The sequence below is a fragment of the Pipra filicauda genome, unplaced genomic scaffold (assembly GCF_003945595.2).
Source record: "Pipra filicauda isolate LSUMZ 115617 unplaced genomic scaffold, ASM394559v2 scaffold177_size2800117_pilon, whole genome shotgun sequence".
NCBI classification, from domain to species: domain Eukaryota; kingdom Metazoa; phylum Chordata; class Aves; order Passeriformes; family Pipridae; genus Pipra; species Pipra filicauda.
Genome location: NW_024104284.1, coordinates 747,595 through 773,178, shown reverse-complemented (window position 1 = coordinate 773,178; position 25,584 = coordinate 747,595). Strand labels below are relative to the sequence as shown.

Genomic DNA, 25,584 nt, shown 5'->3' with positions numbered 1-25,584 from the left:
GCTGGATGACACCTTGGAGCACCAATTCAGACACTAGCAGGGTCCAGAAAGGTGTCTTTGATGTGTTTACTTCTAGACACACAGTAGATTTACTTAGAAGCTGGCAATGGCATTGATTTTTTTTCTTGCTCTCTGTTTAATGGCGCATTATAGATTTTGTGGTTTTTTCTGTGTTTTGTACTAAACCCCCTAAGTTTCGCAGTTACTGATGTTTGTGGTCAGGCCACACTGTGGCCCACAGCAGACTAAAAGCCTACCGTGTCCTGCTAACTGAGCTCTGGGGATGATGACCCAGGAGTTCCCAGATGTATTTACGTTCCTGTGTACTGACTTTTGGGGAGGATATTTTTACTCAGTGGCTTTTTTCCATGTATCTTCTATTGTGGCACTGATATCTTGTGATTTTGCCAGTGTGTTTTCCCTGAGAGAAACTAATGATCAGGTGGGGGGAAAGAACAATGAGCAAATGTTCTATTTTAATACGGAATTTTGAATTTGCCTATGGGCAAAGAATTCAAACAGATTCAGATAGTTATTTCAAAGTATTTTGACTTTGTCACTTCACATTTAAAACTATCACATATAGAGGCACATAAGTTTAGAGAGAAGAATAATGTTTGAGGTGGTTAATGTCATAATGCATATACTAGCCAAACATAAATGCATTAGCTTATACATAAATACAGAATCCTTGCCAAAAGGCTGCTGAAAGGTGACACTGAAATAAAGCAGCAGATGCTGAGAAATGAGACCTCTGTGAATGAGAGTGAGAAGGAAATCTGGTTTAGTCTTTGTTCATGGCTTTGATCCTGTGTTCAAACGATGCTTTCACAATTTTGGATGAATGTTTATATCATTTTAAAATCAGGATGTAGTAGAAGAACTAGGACTTTTGGGGAAAAAAATGTGAATTTAAAGAATGAAATTACATAGAAAGGCACAGTACAACTCCCTTCTTCCTCTCCCATGTAAACTGTATGAGTATCTCATGTCTCCTTATTGCCTGATACTTCTGTGGCAGTAGGAAAAAAAAGCTTAAAAACAGAGGTATAGGTTTTATAAAGCATTAAATATGTCTTTGCATATATCATATCTCATCTTATTGCTGCTAGGCTACCACAGCCCTGTATACATTCCTAACAAAGTATCCTGGTGTTTAATAATCTGGTATGTCTTGCTTGTAAGTAACTCAGAAAAAAAGATATCTTTGATGATTAGCTGATGAATTATCTGCCTTTAGATATTTCTTGCTTGGGGCTAGAGTGCAGCACTTAGAGCACCGAGCTGCAGAATGAGTGGTGGCTCAAAGCTGCCCAGAGCCTGTGGTGCTTGAGTGAGGGGTTCCAGCCTGGCTGGCTCCAGAGGGGAGGAAAGGGCTGGCTCCTCTCTGCTTCTGGAGGAAGTCCTCACTGCTTTCCTCAAACCCCAGCCCATATGAAGGTCCTGTGCTGACTCTGAAAGCTTCTTGCATCATCCCTCTTACTTTTCCCCACTAGACAAAGTCCTAGCACAGTCTGATGTGTTGCAAGTTTGGGAATTAGAGCCTCTGCCTGTCCTTGCCTCCTATTTCGTCACTTAGCATTTATCAATATGATCTCCAGAGGTTACTGGTATGTATAAAAAGAAAACCTGTTTTAGCTTCTCCTTGTGTCTTTTATGCTTTATCTTCTTCAGGTTTTTTTAAATTTTATTTTATTCTTTACGCTCCTTATGTATAAAAACTGCAACTTTTTACACTTCAGTTTATTTTTCAAAATTAGAGGTTTTCTGTGTGTACTTGCATAGGAGACAGACATAAATAACTGAGAGTCAGTCCCACTTTTTAGATGCTTACCTAGCTTTTTTAGACCCTCTTAGGCATTGGGCTTTTGCTTGCGAAGGAAAGTCTAATTTTGAACACAACTGTTAAAATTATCTAAAGTAGATTCACTGTAACTTACCTCCTGAGACTTGGTGTCTTCTAAAATGAAACAGTAAGCCATATAGAACCACCACTACGACAAATATAGGTGGCATGGGCTTTATCTTGCTACTAGGCACCCAGACAGGAGCCCATGTTTATAGGCATGGTGCTGGATTCAGCTCTGCAATGAGCATAGAATGTCAGAAGCCTTCTCTGCCCTACCCTTTGCAGGCGTCCGTATCACCTGTTGCTTCTGACTGATGCAAGCCCCGTTCACTACCTCTCTGTGCCTGGTGGCAGCCAACTGAACCCACGGCTCCCACTGCCCTGGCCCCACTGCAGATCATGGTTCTGCTCCCTGGATGGGAGCACATGGCAGAGGGAAGACTGTAGAATAATGTGACCTCAGTGAGGAAAGGTAGTCCTTTCTTCTCTGACATGTACAATTTTAATACTGATAGCTCTCACCCCTAAGTTTAACCATTATTTCTAACACTGTCTTTCTCTTTTCTTCCTTTCCTTTTCCTCTATTACTTTGGACCTCCCTGGCATATAAAGTTCCTTTATTTCATTCATGAACCTGTAGCTAGCTCTTCCCTGGAGACCTACAAATGTTAAGGTGGATATAGCTCAACAGTATCTGACTGTGGTTAAGCTCATTTCTTTTACTAAATGAGCTCTTTAGTTTAGGATCTGCTGTTATAAATGCTCTCTCTGACATCTCAAATAAAAATAATAAGCTGTTCTCTCCCAGCAGTGAGCTGCCCTTGGGTGTTCATTAGGACACTAGCTCGGTGAGGGTCCCTGGGGAGTGATACTTCTTGTCCTTTCGCTTTATGCTTCCCAATGCTCACACTCCAGGAGGACCTAAAGCCCATTAGCCTCCTAATGCACATCCTGTTTTGCTTATTGCTTTATTAATACTGGGCTGGGAATGAAGAGCAGATGTTGCCCAAAAATGGCAGCAGCATGAGGGAAAATGGGAAGGAAGACAAGGGTGTCAATTTATTGCATTCATGGCATTTCATCAAGTGGAAAACCTGGCTAGAAATGTGAAAAACTGAAGGAAAAGCAGAGCTATAAACTCATGCCACCCTTCAGCTGAGTTCTTTCCTCTGTGGCTTGAAATAGACTGGGCTGAGGTACCTCACTGGACATCACCAGCTCCCTGAACTAGCAAGGACACGTAAAGCCTCCAAACTATCACCAGCTAAAGTGTGACCTTAAAAAGATGGCACCGTGGTAGCTCTGCTGCCTTCTCCTCTGAAACTGATCAGCTTAGGAGACCAAGCTGTGAGTTAAGGTCCCGCTCTTCCCCTCTGCTAATGGTTACCATTTCTCTGCCAGGAGGTTGTGTCCCTCAAAGAACAGCAGCCAAGAGGGCTGTGTGAGAGCTCACCACTGCAGCAGGGGCAGCCCATGAGGGGAGGAGGTTGTCAGCTGAGAACTTAGGAACTCTTAAGATGAAGGGCCTGATTTCACTAGTCCTGACTTTATGTCTTTCACTAACACAGATAAATCAAAAATAGGATGTCAGCCCTTGTCCTTAATCTGGCAAATTGGGAATTATGTTCTTTTGCAGTTGTAGCCATAAACAGACTGGTTTGCAACACCAATTGATTGCTTCGTGCTTGAGGGATACCATGTACTTTAAATTCACTATGGTGAAAATTTAAAAGCAGAAGGTTTGCATAGTAAGTCATATATATTCGTATTTTATTGTGAACTTGGGTACCATTGTTGCACCTTCTGCAATCAACTTGTCAAGTGAAGAGAGTAATAAATAAGGGGCAGGATGCTCATACCAACTGCAGACTACAAATACTCTCTTTGCTCGGCTAACCTGTTATTCAGATCCAAAAGTAAGCAGGGAAGTCAAGCATTTTAGAAGCTGTAGTCAGCTGGAGTAACTTTCCAAAACAAACATCTTCATGTAGTCCTAAGAATAATTTTATCTCTTGACAGGTTTGCCACTGTGGAAAGAATTGAAATTGTGCCTGTTTACAGGCTGTACTGTTTGCAAATGTTGTGAAGGCTGGGAATGCTGTGCCCTTATATTTTCCCATGGGACTGGAGAACGCTTTGGTGTATCTATGGTTATTCTGCAATCTCATGAAAATTGTTGTTGATTTTATACAACAATGGTTAGGAATCCTTGTCATAGGAAAGGATTCCAAAACTGATGTAAAAATCATAGAATCATAGCATTGTTGAGGTTGGAAAAGACCTTTAAGATCATCGAGTCCAACCGTTAACCCAGCACTGCCAAGTCCACCATGAAACCATGTCCCAAAAGGCCACATCTACACATCTTTTAAATCCCTCCAGGAATGGTGACTCCACCACTTCCCTGAGCAGTCTATTCCAGTGCTTGACAATCCTTTTGGCAAAGAAATTTTTCATAATATCCAGTCTAAACCTCCCCTTGTGCAACTTGAGGCCATTTCCTCTCATCCTATCATTTGTTACTTGGGAGAAGAGACCCACCCCCACCTGGCTACATCCTCCTTTCAGGTAGTTGTAGAGAGTGATAAGGTCTCCCGTAAGCCTCCTTTTTTCCAGGCTGTGAACACTGCCAGGTCCCTCAGCTGCTTCTCGTAAGACTTGTGCTCCAGACCCTTCACTAGATCTGTTGTCCTTCTCTGGACATGCTCCAGCACCTCAATGTTTTTCTTGTAGTGAGGGGCCCTGAACCAGACACAGTACTCGAGGTGCAGACTCATCAGTGCTGAAAACAGGGGGATGATCAGTGTCCTGGTCCTGCTAGCCACACTATTCCTGATACAAGCCAGGATGCCATTGGCCTTCTTGGCCACGTGGGCACACTGCCCACTCATGTTTTTCCAGCTGTCAAACAGCACCCCCAGGTCCTTTTCTGTCAGGCAGCTTTCCAGCCACTCTGGCCCAGGCCTGTAGTGCTGCACGGGGTTGTCGTGAACCAAGGGCTGAAATCAGCACTCAGGTGCCATACACATGATCCATTAGACTCACAAACCGCAGTTACTGGTTCGTGTACTAGTTCAAGTGCAATGGAGTTAATGAAGTTTAATGGGATACTGCCTACCAGGTGAATTACACGTATGTTCTTAGGGATGGCTCAGTGAGATGACTGAGTTGAATTAAAAGCTTGTCCTTGTTGAAATGGGTTATCCTCTCTTCCTCTTTAACTGTGGACCTCCTCTCTCTTCTTCCCTTTATTTTTTTTTCCAAGTTCTTGTGCTCACATCCTTGGTGAAGTGAATCAGCTCATAAAACTGGCAAAACACGTTTTTCAGTTTTTTGTTTTTTTTTTTTTTTTTTTTTTTTTTTTCTCTTGGATTGGTTTTCTGCTGCCTCAGTGAGTTTATTCAGCTTACTGAGCATTGAGGTGAGTGCCAGAGCTGCAGTGAAGGAAGCTGTGGCCATGGGGGACTGACAGTGGAAGAAGAAGGAGAGAGGAGCTGCAGTAACAACAAGCTGTGGGATGATGAAACAGAAGAAATTGCGTTAAGGACCTTATGTAGAAAGAAAGAATCACTGAGAAAAGTTTTTCAAGAATCCTTGAAAACCTAACTGAATTGAAGAAAATACTAAAACTACAGGCCTAGACAAGCACTAAACTTGGGGCGCATTATCAACAGGAGAAATGTGGTTGAAAACCAAAGGAAAAAAACCCTATTGATTTGGCTGTGTTGAGTTTGAGCTGTTTGAGTTACAAGCAAGTACAAAGAGTTATCAAAATACTTCTTGATAATAGCTTAATAAAATTTGAAAATGGTATCCTATAAGACTATCTTATTGATCAAGACTATAAATAAGTAAACAAATGTGGTAAGTAAGTTTTAAACACTTTTTTTAAGGAGTGGAAACAAATCAAAGTTAAATCCTCTACCCTGCCAGAAAAGCACTAATTATTCAGAAATGTGTAGAATATTATACTTCTTTGGTGTATTCCTTGGTATTATTTTATGGAAAAACTTCAGGCAAAAAGAGGAATACCTCAATAGTTCACCCTCTATCAAGCCACAACAAATATAATAATTTGCAGGATTATCTAGACTTATCTTAGTACTAGGGCTTTAAAAAAGGGACTTCAGAGGAAAACAAACCAGTGCAATTCAAGACACTCCACAAACCGAGAGCAGGGGATTAGGAGGAAATTATATGAGGAGGAAACTCCGAACTACTTTTCCCAGGTTTCACGTGTGCTTCCCACTTTTGGAGATGGTTTACATTGGACACAAGACCCCGGACAAAAAGGATCATCGAGTGGTCCGGCTATCTATTTTTCTTAAAATAAAAATTTTAAAAAATCAACCCTTAGTTCTTTCTTCTCACTTTTCAGCAGATGCTGTAACTGAGGTCCTGTCTTCCGAATATTTCATTGCCTGTTACACAAAGCGATGCACCACCATCCTAAGCATCCTAAACACCGCCCGGAGCTGCCAACCGTGGTGCTCCACGGACTTTCTCAACCACGGGCGCCGAGTTGCAAGCACTCGGCAGCTCCACGGTTGAGCAAAGGCACCGACCGGGCAGCCCCCCAAAGCGTGTGCCGCCGCCGGGCTCACCCTCCCGCCAGGGCTCCGGAGACTCTGGCGAGGGGGTGTAGCCCGGGTACTGCGGGCCGCCGCTCTGCCCTGTCGGTGCACGGCGCGGGGGGTCCGGGGTCGCTCCCTGCGCGGGGGCCAGGGGAGGTCGGAGGGCACGGGAGCGCCCGGCGGTATCGCCCGGGCCGGCGCTGCCGCGGGCGCGCCTGCGCTCCGCCGCGCCGCCCGAGAGGCGGAGGCGGCCCGGGGGGACCCGGCGTTGGGTGACAGGCGGGGCGGGGGCGCAGGGCACGGGCCGGCCGTCCCCCCCCCCTCCCGCGCCGCACGCTCGGTGAGTAGCCCCGTCGTTCTCCTTCGCGGCGGCCGGGAGGAAGGATCCCGAAGCGCCCCGCCGGCTCCGCTGCCCACCCGCTGCGGGTGGGGAGGGATCCGCCGCCGGGGCGCGGTTGCCCGGGTGCCGCTGCTTCCCCCGCCCGCCCCTCCGCGCGGCCGCAACGAGCAGGAGGCGGCGGGGAGACAAAAGCGGACAAAGAAGGCAAAAGGCGTGTTCCGCTGCCGGGGTAGGGATGTCTGGGCACTGCTCTGCGCTCGGCGGTCCCGGGTGGCAACAGCGCGAGCTGGGGCGGCGGGGTCGGTGCCGGGGTGCCGGCTCTCAGGGTGCCCGCCGCCGCTGCCCGCCTCCAGCTTTGTTACCCTTCCCTCCGCCCGCCGCCGCTCCCCGGGCCGCCGAGTTGTAGCGGAGTATTTATTTCAGCGCATTTATTTTTAGGCTGGAAAATAAAAGGCTTGGCACGGCGACCTTTGGCTGTCGCATCCGGCGCCAAATAAAAGGGTCGCGCTCTGGCCGAGGCCGCCCCAGCTCTTATGTAAATCCATGTGCCGTCCCCAAGGACGCGCGGTTCCCGGGGCGCTGCCGTGATCCACCCCCGCGGGGACGGGGACGACGGGCGCTCCCAGGAGCTCAGGGCAGACCGCGGGGTCGGGCGGGCAGAGCCCGGGGAGGCGGGGAGGGACGGGACCGCTGGGGCGGGCGCCGTTGACCTCCCGTGCTTGCTCTCCGCCCCGCAGATCGGCAGCAATCCCCCGGACCTCTGTCACCAGCGTCGGCGGCGAGGACAGCGGAGGATGCGGGCGGCGGAGCGGGCGGCGCTGCCCCGCGGCGGGCTGGCTGTCCGCGGGGCCCCGGCGGGCGGCTGCTGAGCCCGGCGGCGCTGGCATGCGGCGGCTGGGAGCGGGAGCCGCCGGCAGCGCGGGCGCCCCGGCGGGCGGGCGGCCCCTCGAGCGAGACTGAGGGTGGATGGAGCCACAAAGGACTTCGGCTGACACGTGCGGCGGGCCGGCTGGCGGCCGCGGCTAGGGCCACCCCCCTCCCCTGCCTCCTCCCCTCCTCGCTATGCTGCGCGCCCGCCGGGCCCCTCAGCGCGCTCGACGCACGGCGGCGATGGAGCCGGCCGGGCTCCTGTGAGGCCGCCGCCGGACCCAGCATGGCCTCGGCGGGGACCCCGGCGCAGCGGCGCCCCGGGGCGGAGCGGCCGGCGGCGGGGGGCCGGGCGGAGGCGCCGCGGTGCCGCAGTCTGCCCGCGCTCGGCTCCCCCCTGGCGGCCGGGGGGGGCGGCGGCGGCGGCCCGGGCCCCGCGGCGGGACCGGCTCCCGAGGCCGAGCGGGGCGGGGGCGCCGCAGCCGTGGCCGGGGCTGCCCAGCCGCCCGGCGCCGGCAGCGGGAGCTTCCCCCGAGGGACGGAGCTTGGCCAGCCCGCGGCGCCCGGCCGAGGGGTGTCCCCGGCCCCCCGGCTGCTGCTGCTGCCGCCGCCGCCGGCGCTGCTGCTGGCGGGCCCCCCGGGCAGAGAGTGCCTGCGGGCAGTGCTGGCGGACTCTCGCTTCTTCCTGGTGTGCATGTGCTTCCTGACCTTCATCCAGTCCCTCATGGTCTCCGGCTACCTGAGCAGCGTCATCACCACCATCGAGCGGAGATACAGCCTCAAGAGCTCGGAGTCGGGGCTGCTAGTCAGCTGCTTCGACATCGGGAGCCTGGTGGTGGTGGTCTTCATCAGCTACTTCGGGGGGCGCGGGCGGAGGCCGCTCTGGCTGGCCGTAGGGGGGCTTTTCATCGCTCTGGGGGCTTCGCTCTTCTCCTTACCTCACTTCATCTCTCCGCCGTACCAGATCCAGGAACTGAACTCCTCCGTCAGTAACGAGGGCTTGTGCGTGGCTGGCAATGGCACCGCCAAAGAGAGTTGGGACTCGCCGGCCTGTTTCAAGGACTCTGGTGGAAATGACCACTCTCTCTATGTAGCTTTATTCATTTGTGCCCAAATCCTCATTGGCATGGGCTCGACACCCATCTATACCTTGGGACCAACCTACTTAGATGACAATGTCAAGAAAGAAAACGCCTCGCTTTACCTAGGTAAGGCATCTAAGTACTAGGGTGCTTCGAATGCTGAACCTCAGATCTCTCTGACGGACCAGTTGCGGGTACTTCTGCCCTGGTCCTGCGGAACAACGTCCGTGCTAAGCTTTCCTTCTGAAGTGAACTTTTGAAGTAAAATTTCCATGTTTTGTGGACTGGTGAACAGTAGTAACGGGTGAAGCTAATGCAGTGTGCGTAAAAGCAGCTGTGCTCACACCGTCCAGCACGGGGAATGGGACAGCAGAGAGCTTCTCTAATGCTTTTCAGCACTTGGTGTTAGCCGGGGATTTTTTCAGAAAGAAGTGTTAAAATTTGCCGTGCCCCTTCAAGTTTTTTAGCTAACACAGAAGCTGTATATTTCTGAATTTTGGTTAATGCCTTTAGCCTAGAGTCTCTATAATGTTGATGTTCAAAAAGCACTTAGAGAGATTCTTGGCATGCTTCATTTTACTTTTCCAGCATTCATTTGGCTTTAACTAGCAATGAATTTTGACTGGCATTGATACATCATCTGGCATCTCAGAAAGAGTTAAAAACCCATTGATAAACCAGCAAGTAAAACCTTCAGGGTTAAAAGCTCAGATGGGGGAGCTCAAGGGGCACAACAAAGTAAGAGTCCGGTCTGGTACATTGTATTCTCATGGCTTTCGGCAGGTACAGACAGGTCTACCTGATAGTCTTCCCTGGTGGGAGGAAGGGGTATCTCAGATAACTGGCTACTAAACTTTATTGGCGTTTGATCACGATAGTGAACACCATACATTTTTGTTAGTTTGAGTAATATGTAATAAGATTGGCTGCTCTTTGACTTTGCATTAGTATCTTACATGATGATGATGATGAAGAATCAGTAAGATTCTGTAAGATACTAATTCTGTAAGAATCATGTACCCCTTCAAATTGTTTTCAAACAAAGAGAGGCACTTATGGGGTGAGAGAGCTGCCAAGGGGTTTTGGATGCTCAGCATTACCATTTGCAGTTCAGTTTACTTTGGCTTTACAAGAGCCTTGGAGGTAGTAATTCCATGTAAAGTAGACATGCATGAAAGTAGTACTCTTGGGCTGTGTGTGTGTAACTACTTTATTAAGCAAACGTTAGTGATCCAGATCAGTATTTTTATTCCTTATGACCTGTTCTTTGGCAGTTTGACTATTCCCTGAATTGTTTTAAAGCCATGCGCAGTCTGTGCAGTGCCTTGAGAAAGCCTGAGGCACTGCTGGTTTTCGGAAGGAGGGAGAGGTATTTACAGCATTGCTGATCTGCCTGATGAAGTATTTGACAAAGTGTTTTCCCTCTCTCATCCCCTCTGAGAAAGGTTAAGTGGTATGGAAATTTAGATTAATCTAGCAACTTTATTGGCAGTATGAAAAAGCAAAGCATCTCCTTACTGAGGTTAGTAATTGTTATTTGGAACAGCAGAGAGGTGGCTGAAACTTGCAAGTAGGTGATTTCACACAGTCCTCAAAAACATGGGAAAAGAAAGGAAATGGAAAGGCTGCAGGTGAGGAATGAAGGGTAAAAGAGGTGAAGGGTGTGAGAGAAGGAAGTCTTCACCAGAGGGGGAAGCAAGGTCAGTGGAGGGAAATTCTCACTGTGCAGGAAAAACGATAGCTACCACTGACACGCGTCTAGCACAGGAAATCATAATGAAGTGACTCAGGTAACTTTTAATTGCAGCAAAGATCAACCTTAAAGTTAACAAAGGTAAAAGACACCAGCAGCTGTTGGTAGACTGTATATGACCCTGTACCCGCCAGGCACTGAAGGCAGCTTTGATCTATACTGGGAGTATCCTTGTAGAGTTGAAGTTCATTTTTAGTGATTCAGAAGAGTAAAGATGACTACACTCAGCTACAGCGTACATGGAAAATTTATGGCTGTGATTTGATTGTGACCACAGGGAGAATTAAAATGAACACAAAGCATGTTTAAACATTGAGTAAAAATGTATCATCACCTCTTTTCAGTCTTTAAGCTACTCAGGGCTAGGAGGAATGTTGCCTGCTGTTGGAAATCTTGGTATTATCTTTTTTAAATAGTGTGGAATTCTGAGGAAACCTTTAACTTGTTAATGTTTGAATATTTTTCTCACTTCAGACTTAGGCCAGTGACTTTTTGAGGGGCAGGAGTAAAATCTGAGTTTGTGGGGGAAAAGGAAAAAGAGCATGTGGTTTGTTTGGCACATTGATGTGAGCAAACCTGTTTTTGTTGGAACTTCTCAGTGGTTTGGAATGTTTTGTGTCCTAGAGGAGAGGGATTTGTGGGCAGCGTACAGACCAGCCAGTTGCAGGAATGGGATAGAGGTGGACAGGGCATGGCTCTGCAGGCCAGCCACCTCACATCCTGTGTTATGCAATGCCTGTTTCTCCAGGCAGTATGATTTTATTACTGGGATAAACTATGCAAGTGATGTCAAAATGTAAAATGTATATGTGCATGTAGGCATGAGCTAACAAAAAGTCTTGGCATGGGCCGTTGGGAGTTGAAGTTTTGAAAAGAGGAAAAAACCAGTGAAACAGATCCTATTCACACGGATACAAGAGTCTGAGTGAGGACAGTTCACAAAAAAAGCATCCTCTAACACAAAACAGAAGGTCACTAACGTGTTTGTTCATAATCATGCTGGTATTGCATTCTAAATTTTCTTCCAAAGAAAAATAAATATATATATTTATATATAAGCATGCACCAGATAAATGTTTCTCCAAGCTGCAGAAATGAAGAGCTTTTTGATCGTGCAACTGTGCCCACTAATAGTAGGTCAGTAAAGCCCCCCTGAGTATCACTAATCCTGATTCTGCAAAAACTCACCTTATGTGGCTGTGGAAGCTATCTTATTTATTTTCCAAGTTAATCCAGCTCAGGGCTTGAGTGGCAATAGCATATCCTCTTAAGTGTAGGCATGCCAGCTCAATGTGGACAGCTGTTTTAACATTCCTGACTGGAAGTCCTGCTCTCAAAAAACATATTTGATGCTTATATGTAGTCTCTTGGCTGCCTACACTTAAGTCCATCTGTCAGAGTGGCATGGTGCCAGTTTACGAGGTGCTGTGTTGTTTTTAGTAGGACAAAGGTGCCAAGCAGGGATATGATTTGGGCTGCCTGCATAGCAATGTGTGAGGTCTTCCGTGGGATGTTTCTTCCTTGTGAAGGCACTACCACCTCCGGGTTCTCCTACCCCTTAAACCTGATGGTACTTTGGTGCCCTGATGCTAACTTTGAGAAAATGTATGACATCAGGCTAGGAAACAAATCGTGATTGTAACAGGTGCCTAGGAAATATAAGAACTGGTTCCCTTAATCACAGATAATCCAAAAGGGAAGTTACACACTTTATGTAAAAACTGGGCAGTCACTAAGTGGTCTTTGTCTTCTCCAAAGTCTCTCCTTTCTGTAAACAGCTGTATGTACTGTGGCATGTCTGTTTTCAGGGCCTGATGTGTGCGGTTTCTCCTTTTAATTCTTTATTCAATTAAATTAATTGCAGTTCAATTTGTAGTTGAATTGGACTTCATGAGTTTTGTTTTGTACTCTTGAAGGTGTTTCTGCTTCTTGTAAAATTTTACCACTTTAAGCACAGTCTGTTTTTTCTGAACACTGTGCGTTTTTTTGTAGGGATCCAGTAATTTGTCATGAATGTGATTTACTGGATTTTTAAAAGCAGTTCCTTAATATTGTGTGGCACTTAGAAGTTTTATTAGTGGCATTACATTGCTGGAATAATTTTTAAATGTTTTTCTTCTCTTGAAAGTGGATATTGTAATAAAAAAGGAATTCACCTCAAAAATTCACACACAGAAAGGCAATATTAGGTTTTACAGAAATATTGCATTAGTGAAAATATTCAGGAATGGCTTTCACCAGTACCCCCCCAAAACGACTAGTGGATGAATTAGTCATTGTACTAAGGATGTTTTATTTCTGTTTTCAGGATACTATATGCTGGTTAGGATATGATATGAGAAAGGTGTCTTAAGTCAGTTTAATTTCATACAGACTGCCCATAGTTTTGGTGACAAACTGTAATTCCAAAATACAGAGATAAAGGCTTTATGAGTGAATGGCTGAAAAATTGGATAAACCTGTGCAAATGGGCTTGGTACAGATAATGGCTTGAGAGCCAGGGAAGTAAAATAATTTCCTAAGGTTTTTTCCACTAGTCTAAATATTTAGACTAGTTTCAAAAATACTTTAGACTTCTGCTTTGTTTTCATGGGGATCATTTGTTGGTTGCTGTTTCTAGTATTAGGTGAACCACTTCACTGTGACTATATTCTGTTTGCGAAACACCTTCTTACCAGTGTTTTACAGATGGATGCTCTGTGTACCTCTCATATCTTTTACAAGCTTCCCCAAAGCCTTTATGTATTTATATATATACACACACATATATATATGTATGTATGTATGGTGAGTTTATTTGTTGTATTTCTGGTGAAATCTACTGCTATATCCACATCCCACTTGGAAGGAGAGGGCAGGAGGAATAGCTTCACATACTCAATCAGAAACCCACCACCTCTGCCTTCTGGGTCCCAGGGCAGAGTCCAGCTGCCTAACACGCTAGATCTCTGTAACATGCCATTGCTTGGATGTTGGCACTGGAAAAACTGGATTTTTATGCTGCTTTGATTGATTCGTTTTGGTCTGGCCACTTCTGGGATTACGGATGTCACTGGAGGACAGGAACTGGAGCCTGCAGAGGGCATCAGGTCATCTGTATGGATGCTACAAGATCACCGAGGTTTTCCAAGACAGGATCAACTTTATAGCTGAGCAGGAGGGACCATCTAGAAGCAGTGAAACAGCTGATCAGCGTTTCATTTTATTCTCACCGTTCAGCCTATGACCACTTGTGGTTCACATGGAATATACTTCCCGCTTCCTGATATCCAAAAAGGCTAGTTTCCTAGGGGCTTTTCTCAGCGTTGATCCCTGTATTTGGTAAACCCTACAGAAATAGTACATTTATTTTTACAGCATCCCTGTGAGGAGGCAGAATTTTATGAATCAAAAATTGAAGCAAAAGGGCATGTTCGCCAATATTTTTTATTGCTTGCTCTATTTTCCTTGCAAAGAGGAAGCATACTGAGCTTATTTCTCAACTACAGGATCTCAGTTTATCTGAGTGAAGGCCACATCTTGTTTTACCCAGAAGCTAACACTGAGACTTGACCCATCAGCAGTCTTTTTTTTTTGTACAAACACATGCTTATTTTGTTTGCACATTCAGCTGGGTAGCACTAGCATAAGGCTGACCTCAGTGTACTCTCGGCTGGATGTAGAGAGCATCTTGGGATGCAGGTGAAGTGACTGCAGGTCTGTTTGTGCGTATGAATTATAGTGCTTTCTCACAGAGATGATTTAGCACTCAGAAGATATGGTATTGTGCTTCCCTGGCCTTCTGTAGAATCTTTTGTTAAAATGCTGATCAGGCAGCAGGCATGGTTCCTAGTAATTACTTAAAGTAGCACTGCAGTTTCATTGCCCTTTATTGAGGAAATAGAAAGATAAATTTTAATTTTCTTCTCCACTTTTGTTTCATACTCCATGGGTGGACTGATATTTTTTTCATACTCTAATCCTAGAGATAATTTTCTAGAGCATTTAGAGAAAATGTTTTTTTTTTGTCGATGCAAGCAGTGTCTACATACAATGGGTATGTCAGGGGTGGGGGCAGCCATAGGTCTGAAGTTTTCTGCCTGTGGGATTTAATGTCATGAGTGATACACCTTCACTTGCTCTGCCATTGTTGTGTCCCTTAAGGGTGCTTTCTGCATCTCTCTTGTTGTGTCGTTGCCATGAGCTATGACATTGTTCACAAGCAGCTGTATTGACAAAGCATCACTTGCAGTAACTGGCAGAATGCACTTTGCCCTTCTTAGGAGCGAGAAGAGGCTTAGGCACACACTTCCTTGATTGTCTCTTTCCTTTTATATTAAAGGACAAAAACTGGGTTGGATTCGGGGTTCTAAAACTCACTGAGTTGTTTTCCTTGCTTAGCATTTGTCAAAATGGTTAGCATTTTGTTTCTGAGGCTGACAGTGCCCTTTTCACCTGCTTGAGCTTGTGAATAGTGTTTTCTTGGAGAGCAGCTCCCTTCTCTGTTGAGCTCTGCTGCAGGGGTTGTTTTGGGCAGACAGGTGTCTCCACCTGCTGTGGTCCCAGAGCAGCTTGGAATCCTAGACATGAAAGTGGCCTTTAAGTAACAGCTTGTTTGTACCTCCTGCCAGGAACTGAAGGCTTGGGATCTAGTGTCTGATTACCTGGGGGCTGGAAACTTTAGCTGTCTGCTTTCCCTGACTGTTTTCTAAAGAGTCACTGTAACTACTCCTATTGCAGGTGGATTAGAGATGCTTTGTGTTTCATCCATTTTCCCTTAACTTTCATTCGGTGGCTGCCTCACCTGGGAGGACTTAATTGCTGTGAAAGTGCTTATTCGGTCAAAAGAGAAGGGACTGGATTTCTCTCTACCATCGGTTTCTGTTTCGACTGTGCAGGGAGCACAGGCAATTATATAAATGACCTGCTGTTTCATCCTGAAGGCCGGCATCTAAAAATTCTGATTTTTAAAGTAGATGAATGGAATTAATCCATGGATTTTAAGAGAATGGAAAAGTAGCTCAATCATATTAAACTGTTAAGTCTCATGCTCTCTTTTTAGTTCTATTAAGTCTTTTTTAGCCTGATAGCACTTTTAAAACCGTTGTTTCATGTGAAGAATTAACTCAGTTTTCCTTTTTGTTGTTTTAACATGCCTTTCCCATTTATTTTGAAAACAGTTGAGAAGTTACCATGCAAAAATGGCACATATTTCAGCTGGTCCCCTCTGGCAGTTGTTGCCTCTCTTGACTATAAGGGTCGAAGTAAGGGCTAGCACTGACTTGACTGCTGATGGATTGAGCATTGTCACGTGGACTCCGAGGGCAGGGCAAGCCAGTTGCCTGCCTTCCTATAAATTGTCTGCAGAGCTGTCAGAATTTGAGCTCCAAGTCCAAGGTGTCTCTGCAACCCCCCTCCGCAGCTACAGGGATGGTGGGACTCATTAGGGTTGTAATTGTAAAGTGCTGAAACAGCACAGTTGGAAGAGGGCAGCGTTTTCCCTGGGGAATCTCTAGAAGTAAGGGTTCTGCACAGGGAGCAAAAAGCTCTATTGGCATTCTGATTCTTGGTGTCCATGATTTTAGTCGAGCACCTTGGTGCTTTTGCAACTCAGTTGGACAACCTGGGTACATGTGCTGGAGCTAGCAAAGTTATGACAGCAGACAGCTCTGCAGTGGGCATGTAGGCTAATTTCACCTGAGTCAGCCAAATCCATACCCCAACTGTTCCAAAGTGCTCAGAAAAAAATAAGACATTTCCTATGATCAGGAAGAATATATCAGTACCTGGCAGCATGGAGACGTATAGGCTCTGTCCTGCATTGCCACTGAACAGTTGGGAGTTTGGGCATCTGTTACACTGTCACAAGGCCAGAAATTCAGACACGCTGCTCAGCATTAATGGGATAGTGAATGAACCTGTCCGCTTCTCTTCTGCCACAAGGAATTTGTCCTTACCTGAGAAATCAGGAAGTGTGAACACAAAAACTAGAGTGCTATTTTATGCTGCCATTAGACCCGATAGTCTAATCTGAAAGCACTAACCCTCATGTAGGTAAACAGCTTACTTGGCAGCAAATACAAATTACACCAGTGAAAAGCATTATGCTCTGGTATGAATTACATTTTATGGTGAGTTTGGAGGAGATACTGTTGGAAAAATATATATATTTTTCCTTGTAATTTGAACAAGCAGATACAAAAATTATTCAAAGAAAAACAAACATGAACTGTGTTGTGTGAAGTATGCAAAGCAGTACTGCGTGTCCACTAATTGTATGCTCCTGTGCCATTCCTCCTAGATTCTCTTCCCCATTTTCAATACAGGTTCCTTTTCATCAGCTTGCTTCCTTTTCATTAGCTTGTCACGATATTTTTTTGAGTGCCCTCACTTTTTTTCTTGCTTATATGGACCTTAACACTTTACTTGCATTGCACCATGCACAGTAGGAACTCAATCTGAGGTCCTTCTGCACTTCTTATTTTTGATGTTTACCAGGTTAGAATGAAATCCTCAAGAGTGTCTCAGCATTGATTTTCTTAAAATCCAGTGCTGCTCTGAAACCAGCTACCAGCTCTTCAGTTGTTTGAATTTAGCAAGCTTTTGTAGATAGCGACTACTTTCCATATTCAGGCAACTTCTTTGAAGTGACAAAAATTACATCCTGGAAGGGTTTTCCCATGATTGTACCCTTTTCTTTCTGTATTAATTAAACCTATCCTCTAGAGTTAGAGTATTTTGAATAGTCCATATATTAGTTGAGTGTATCTTCTGGTATCTTCTGATTTGCTGTTTCATACTTAAGTTGTTGTTTAACCCATCAGTTTAACTGTTTGTCATCAGTTTGTTCACAGCTGTTGACTTAAAGTGTCATGTAGGCACTCAAAGGTACTGGTGTGCTCCTGAAGTCAGGAGCTTTCAATCACACCTTGGTTCCTACTTCTACTTTTTTCAGTATCTGGTTAGATTAAATTCTGAATACCCAACCTCCTCAGAAGTAATTTTAAGTAATGTATTTTTGTAGATAACTCAAAGTAGACAGGGAAATAGTTGTGACCACTACTAACCTGTGATTACTCAAACTGAATGTGTCAAGCAACCCTTATTTCCTTCTAGAAATATCTAAAGGAAATACTCTGAAGATACTATCTGATGTTGCTGTGTGTTAAGCTTTCCCTGTACTTAAAGAGAAATTGTTGTATTCAGCTGAGCTGTTGACACGGTAAATTTTGCTATGTATAATACAATTGAAAACACTACCTTTTCCATGAAAGGTCCCAAAGAGATCAGCTTATAGGCTCGAAGGTCAAACCCATGTGAAATTTATGAGCAGAATACCTTAAGGATTCTGTTTAGGTGGGAATTTTCAGCTGAACTAAAACCGGGAAATGTGAAGGAGAAGAGGAGGTTTAGTGCAGCAGTGTGGGACTGGCAGTGCCTCTTTTGTGTAGTCTAAGGTGGGGAGGGACAAAGCCAGAGTGGGTTCTGGGTGGAGCCCATGGGAAGGGCTGAAAATGCTGCTGTTAAGTGTCTGTAGAGTACAGGAGAGTCCCTGACAAGGCTAGGGAGTTTTGACAATGCAGAGAACAGAGAAGCTTCGCTTCTGCCCATGCTTTTCTTCCTCCCAGAACAGCATTTTCCACTTTTGCTTGGTGTGCCTCTCCATGTCATTCATTGATCCCTGCTATTTCAGTAGCTAGAGTTTAAAAAATAGTAGCAAACCAGTTTTTCACTTTGTGATTTTTAATCTAAAATTATGTTTGTGTTTGTTACTTCATCCCAGTGAGTGAAAAAGATTTAATGGAGAATGTAACCTTCTAGAGTGCAAATAGTGTCAATAATAATCCTTCCATTTAAAAAAGGTAAAAAAATTGCTACATAATCTTAGAGTCTGTAATTTCTGTAAACATGATGGGCAGTGTATATCAACTTGATTTAATACAGCTGTCTAGTGACAGAAATAGCGAAAGTATCCCTAGGGAAATTTTATAGTCACAGGAGGAAATAGATAGCACATGAGCTTCTTGAGTCTGCAGTATAGTAGTGCTGATACACACCAATTTAGGTATTTATCTGGTAAGTTATATAATTGGCCTAAAACAAGAATTTCAGAAAACTATGTTTCTTCTGCAAATAGCATGACTGAAGGAAAGAAATGGGATTTTGGGGCTGTCTGAAACAAGTAAGTGTTAGTTTCTTACCACACCTGTGTTGTATTGCTGTAGGAATATTAGTCCTGTCACACGAGAGTAAAAAGACTAAACTCAGCACTACATCACTGTAATGTAATGCCATACTGTAAATAATATTCCAAAAGCATAGCTGAGGACTGAATTGATGCTTGAAGGAAGAGCTCTACTCTAAGTTATAGCTCCTAAGTAGCAATTGTACTATTTTGATATGTGGAAGCTCTATATATTCATTGACCTCAGTGACTGAATAGTTTAATGGGATTGTGGTTACAATGTCAAAGATAGAGCTGGCTGGTGTAAATTTCTTTAACTGCAGAAGCAAAGTGGGCAATAGTATCCATGTGTTTACTCCCGTGGCTTCTCTAGAAGTTCTGGGAGAAGGAAGATTAATTAGCACCTCTCAGAGTACCCTCTGCATTTAGGAGTGAGTACCTCTTGTGACTGAACCTATGGAGAACTATTAAAAAAGACCTTTCCTCATTAGCCTTTGCTTCTGGTCTTACTCAATGTTTGTTTGCAATTGATTTTTGGTTAGATGTGGTCACTTATTTTGTTTATTGAGTTATGGGTAATTGCACTAGCTTTGGACACTCAGAAGCAAGTAGGACACAGCAAATAGGGAGGCATTTGGCCTTTAAAGGCAAAATAAAAAAAGTGGCTAAGGCAACTGTCCCCATATGTTTGTGATAATTAAAAGAAGATAGCCTTCTATGAGAAATGAGGTAAAACCAATTGACTAAAATTGACCAAGCCAGCTAGTGGGAAATAACTTGAAAAAGGCTTTTAACCCCAGTGAGTCAGGAGCGTTGGGTATGTATGTGCCTTCTCAGCCTCCATAAGGATAAGAGATTCAATTTACCGGAGAAAAATAGAGGACTATATGAACTAATACAATTTTAAGTGTTCCTACACTGTCATTAAAACAGTTATGACTCCTTTAGGTAACTAGTAATTTTAAGTATTTGGATAAGGTGAAAGAGAGCTGTTTATGATCACATAGATCTGTAATTAACTTCCCTCCATCTTTATCCCCCTCTTCATCCCCTCTGGCATCCCCACACTCCAAATTTAAATCCTCCATAAAGAAGAGCTTACTGTGGTCTGATGTAGTGCAATGTTTTGAAGAATACTCCACATTTTAATTCTCAGATTTGTACTGTGTATTTGTACTTGAGTATTACAAAGACTGAGGAAGGGATCTATCATATGTCACAGTTTCAGGGTATGTGAGAAATGACATCTCATGTTTTGCCCAAGTTGGCATACTGAAATCTTTTACTGATGGCAAGATCAAGGTTGACCATTTTCCTGAGGAGGAGTAGATGTAATGGGTCCAGAAAGTGAGAGGACTGCTGAAGGTCATGGTAGAAGAATTTGATAGCCATAAGGTTTATATTAGCAGGTGGGCATCCTACACTATGAGCCAGCTGCTTTTTGTTTGAATTGAGCCTGAAAGGAAAAAAATAGTGCAGTATATTAGAAGTGTAGTAATTTCCCTTGTCTAGTTTTATAAGATGCTCAGATCAGTTATTTTGTGGTCTGAGCATTAGAATTTCTCCAAAGTATAACTGCTGGGCTAAGCAACTCTTCCAGCACTGGATTTATCTCAGTTTTCATGGCTTGTTTGGAGATATTGGAAGAATTAGTAGCATAGCATTAGGAGAGAGGGTGATGTAACCCTTGTGACTCTGTCAGAGAGTCTCTGGATGCTCTTAGTTAGGACTGCTATCTGGTGCTTTTCTACTGAATCAGGATACGGAGTGTGAGGAGCAGCATGGTTATTTTTGTATGCAGAGGGCTGAAAAATGATACAACAATTCTGCCCTTAATTTAGGCAGTGTCGCACTCCTGTTAAAAAAAAATCTTGACTTTTTTTCTTTTTTCCCCTAATATTCTTGAGTAACAAAATGGTGTGGAGCTCAGGAAACTGACAGCTGGTGGTTTTCTGATGTGGGAGATTTGACTTGAAGAGTGTATGTCTGGGTGTGATGATATAAGACAGCCTCTTCATACAACCCCTTGGTGATATGCTGTGTAGTCTTGTTATACGTAGTGCCAAAATAGACAGTAATCCTCTTACGTGGGATTATGAAGCAAGTAATAATAGAGCACAAGTCAGTGCCATCAGTTCAGAGCTGGTTTTTTTTGATAAACATATTTGTCATTTGTGTCTCCTAGATTCTTTAGTACTTCTTAATCTTTATATTAACTGAGTTGTCTTCTCCAGCTGAAAATGTTCGTGTTTCACAATAGTAATGTAAGCTGCTATCAAGACCTTCCTATCCATCTTTCTAATTGATGCACTTGATTTAAAAAGGCCACAGAGATTTTGAGTTCAACTTATTTACTAATGTAAAAACTTCAGATGAAGAAAAATTGTAAGATCATTTAGTCTGCATAAAACTTTTCAATTGTCTTTTGGGGAACCCTGAGAAGATCTGAAGCAATCAGAGTTACTGCCTGCAGGGTGTTGATCCCATTTAGAAAACTTGAATTTGGCTGCTGTGTAGGAGGGCAGACATGATAAGCATGTGCTAGAGGAGAGACGCAATTAGCTCAACACAAGTGCAGTCAGAGCAGAAAGGAAGGTCTGGAGGTGTTTAATTAATACTAATGCTTTTGTGCTTGTGAGGACCAGAGTCATGGTAGGTCACTGCTGCCTTGTTCTTGTGTTTCTCAAGCCTGGTATATAATGAACATAAAATTTAGCAAAGCTTTCAAGAGAAGTTAATAAATCACAACTAACTGGCACATTCCCCCTGAAGGCAATGAGGTACACCTGATACCGAATGGGAGCAGGATCTGGTCTGTAAAGCTTTTTCATTTTTAAACAGATAATAAGTCCTCTTGGGATTTTTTGTACCGCATTTATTTAAGTAATCTGAAGGAATGGAAATGCATGTCATTTATTAAACTTTTCTCAAGTCACTAAACCAATGACAGAAAAATAACCCCTTTTTTTTTCCATTGTGAAAAGAGTTTTGAACAGGTAGAATTTTTATTAATATGCATTTGATGGCAAAACTACTTTTGATGGAAAACTGTTTAGCCATCACCATATACTTATTGGCATAGCTTAACATTTGGAGATGCATTTTGCTCTTCAATTCTCAATTTTTATTCATTTCAACTTCCATTCATTCTTGGGTGAAAAATACAAGTAACTTCCCATTTGGTTTGAAAACCACTCTCCAGATAACTTTGCTTCTGTTTTCGTCTTGTACATCATTCAAGACACAGCTAGACTCCAGCAGGCTGGAGAGGATTACATTTTCCATTTGCTTCTCCTGAGGATACCAGCTCTGTGGCTTCAGGCTTACCAGTTTTGGCATTTTATAAATGTTTTCCTGATGAGTTTCAGCAGTGTGTTTTAATAAAAGGATGATCTCTATGATGATTTACTCTTTGTGCAGGAGCACTAATATCCATTTTGACCTGTAATCTGCAAACTTCAGTTTTGTTTAGAGATTGCCTGTGTTTAGGTAGCCCTGTGTCACCTCTTCTATCAATAGTTAAGCAGCTTTATTATTCCATTTTGGGAGCAAACTGCCATATCCCATTGCAATTAATATATTGTTACATGACGCTAATTGCCTGTACTGCAGTTTTTGTGTGATTAAATTATTCTTATTGCATATTACTGTACTGTCCAGGAGTTACCTATCAAGGTAATTAGTCTATACTTTCTCCAAGGAATAAGGGAAAAGTACTGGATTAGAGTCACAGTGTTTGATAATTGTGTCAGAAGAAGAAAGCTGAACAGAAATGTTTGGATTTTCCCATTTTGACACTTTGTTTCTGAGACTCCCCAGCTGAACATTGTTAGTACTGAGGTAGTAGCTTATATGTCTTGTACATAGAATCATGGAATCACTCAGAGTGGAAAAGACTTTAAGATCATTGATCCCAACCGTTAACTTGGCACTGCAGTGCTAGGTTAGTGTTAACTTGACTTGGTTCTGGAGGCTGTTTTCCCTGAAAGCTCTCTTAGTTTTTGGCAGCAGCAGATGTGTTTTCATGTGGCATGCTGCCTGGACAGAGGTCTTTGCACTACTCGTTTCCCTGTTCTTGTAGGTATGTGTTGCTGCACTTCCCTGGTGCTGGATTCGAGGGTTTTGTGACTAGGGCATGGATCAGAACTCCAACTGCTCTGACATAAAACTCCATCATCACTACTGGCAGGGCCAGGTTCGTCCCAGGTCTTGCAGCTTGTCTATGTCTGTCAGGTTTCATGGGATGGAGTGGGACATCAAGGGCAGCTGGGCAGTGGGTGGCTGTCAGAAGCACCTGGGGTAGCAGCCTGCAGACACATGGATGAAACCCCACACAGCATCTGAACCACAGAAGAGGCAGCTGTAACAAACGTCTAATTAACAACCGCCTGAAAATTTCATTCCTTTAGTCAGAGACTTTCTTGAAATGAGAGGTGTTTAGCTGAATAGCTCATGAATTTTTAATATTTTGGAAGAGAGGATTTTTCTTTAATATCATATTTGGAATGATGACTTCCTCATTGCACATCTTTCAGTGGAATATTTTCTCTAAATGTTTTTTCCTTCTATTATTGCGAACATTTGAAACTCCCACACTGTAGCTAACAATTATATTATCCATTGGTAAGCTTCTTACACACTTGTAAATACAAATTTTCAAGGTAATGTTGTAATGAATAGTAGTACATTGTTCATAAATATGCTTATGTAGAATAGAAGCCAAATATAAAAGCCATTTGGTTTTACGCAGAATTGGATATTGAAAACAAATGATGAATGAAAATGATATATGAAAAATGATAATGAGGGTTGATCACCCCCAGTAATAGACATATTACCTTTCTTTCCTTTGCAGTAGGAATTTCTCTCCCAGCAATTCAAACAGACAAGCAGACATCTCCTCAGGGTGCTGCCAAACTCACCTTCTTCTCCTTTATCTCAAATACTTCATTTTCTTAAAACCAGGAAAAATCAAATTCATGCTGAAATGTTTGCAGTCTGCTTTCGGATACTGCAATGATGAATCTGATCTAAAAAAAAATAAATAAATAGAGTAGAATAACCTTTGTGATTAAGTGCTGTCCTTTGGCTGGGTAGCACATAGAGAGATGGATGTTACAGCCCAATAAAGTATTTCTTTTGATTACAGATACATTATTCTTACAAGGAGACGTCAAAGAATTTTCATTTAAAAATGAATAAAATAGGAAGACAGAGTAATGTATTCTATTTTTTAAAAATGGCCGTAAGTGGAAGTAGGTGATCCTGCAGAAATGTTAGCTGAAAAAGGTGTGTGAAGGCACAAGGCAGGACACCACCACACGCCAGTGCTAAAGGGAACTTCTGCTGAACCCCACAAAGGCGATGGGCTTGTTTTCAATCCTGGCTTTTCTCTTTCCCCTCATAAATAAACCTGATGGGTCTCTGCAGAAGTCAGTATCTCCAGGGCCAGCTGTGAACATTTATGCATATGTTTTTAGCTTGGTATTATGTTATTTATTATAAATGCAAGAGGGGGAAAAGCTCTGTTCTTTAAGATTAAAACTTGATTGTTTGACCTTCCTTTACCTCTTTCCTGGCCACAGATATCTGAAGTTATATTAATTGAGTGATGACATCCTTGGCCTGTGGCACAGGAGAACTGTTGTATGGGTGACCGACAGGAGGACCTCCAGAAGACTGTGAAGTGGTGCCATACTGGTGGAGGACCTTGGAGAGGAAATTAAACAAACTAGTCAATAGTAATAACTAAAATATTCTAGAATTGTTGAAAATGTTTATTTCCTAGAACAAAATCTTTACAGAAACGAAAACCTTCTATTTTTTTATTTTCTTTTGAGTGGAATAAAATAGCGACAGTGAAGATAGCACGTAAAACAAATGACTGAGGTGGGTTTACTGAACAGCTAAGTGCTAAACAGTTGCACAAATCAGTGCTCCTATTTTCCACCTAAGAGTCTTCAGGATATTCTTGAAACAGGACAATAAGGGGAGAAGGTTGTTTTTTAATTTTTTTTCTTCTTGTGAATATAAAGGAGAACATAGTGTCATCTAAGCTTTTTACTTTTTGTTTTCTTTTAAAACTCTGCCAGTAGTTTTTTAGCGCATCTTCTGAGTTAGTTCTATAATTGAAACATTACATATTTTCTGTGATTATATGGAAAGAAACAAAAAAAATTACTATGTTAAATAAAAGATTTTCTATCTGTACGCTTGTAAAGGTGGATCAGAAATGAAGGGATGTATTCACAAAAATGGCTTGGGAAGGCAGTGTCCATTAGCTGTGTGCTGAATATCCCAAAAAGCTTAGGGTGGTACCTCTGAATTGTTCTTCCACTGGAAAAGGAGATAAATGGTGTTAGAGTTATCTACATAAATGAAACTGAGAAGTAACATTTTAGTGTGGGTATTCAGCTATGTTTGCTACAAACAAGTGTCTGATCCTGCTGCCATATCTCTGCTGGTGTTGTCACTGTAGTGTTTTCATCTTTCAGTTGCTAATCTTTTCCCAACAGTTTTAGTGTTTGAAAAGCATAATGCTGTGTTACTATCATTTATCTGTTCTGAAAGAAACATTTGCCTGAGTGGTTTATTATATGAGTTAGCAGATGGTGATTTAAATGCACTTGAACCAGCAAGAGTCTTGGTTCTGTAAGTACTTCTCTGGCTCAGAAAATCTCCAAAAAGAACTTCACAGAGTGATGAGCAAAGTAGAAGTAGCTATGCTAGTTCCATTTGGGAGCACAAATGGAGCAGCCATGACATGTTTGACAAGGGTTTACACAGTTCTAGGGGTTAGAATTGGCCTCTAGGCAAGGATGTGTAACTCCAGTACACATACAGTGACCTCAGTGATGCAGTGGCTGAGCTGCTTGATGGAGGAGTAAATTACCATGAGAAATCTCCAAGCTGAATTTACTGTGTGGTGGTTGAGTCCTGTATTCTGTGTATGTGT

At 43.4% G+C, this 25,584-nt stretch overlaps 2 protein-coding genes across 2 annotated transcripts in view; one reads left to right on the top strand and one right to left on the bottom strand.

Annotated features, from left to right (window-relative positions):
- Positions 1 to 5,221: 5,221 nt before the first annotated feature.
- LOC120322973 (splicing factor 3A subunit 2-like) lies at positions 5,222 to 7,650 on the bottom strand. The gene is made up of 2 exons (XM_039379848.1): positions 7,232 to 7,650; positions 5,222 to 5,359 (listed from the first exon to the last, which is right to left on the bottom strand). Exons 1-2 carry the CDS (start codon positions 7,648 to 7,650, stop codon positions 5,251 to 5,253), a joined length of 528 nt encoding a protein of 175 aa, XP_039235782.1. The 3' UTR covers positions 5,222 to 5,250.
- Positions 7,651 to 7,667: 17 nt separating this feature from the next.
- The window catches only part of SLCO5A1 (solute carrier organic anion transporter family member 5A1), a 76,189-nt gene continuing 58,272 nt past the window's right edge, over positions 7,668 to 25,584 (top strand). The window contains exon 1 of the mRNA XM_027725415.2: positions 7,668 to 8,838. Within this exon, the coding sequence (XP_027581216.1) occupies positions 7,917 to 8,838 (922 nt within the window). The 5' untranslated portion in view covers positions 7,668 to 7,916. The remainder of the gene's footprint in view (positions 8,839 to 25,584) is intronic.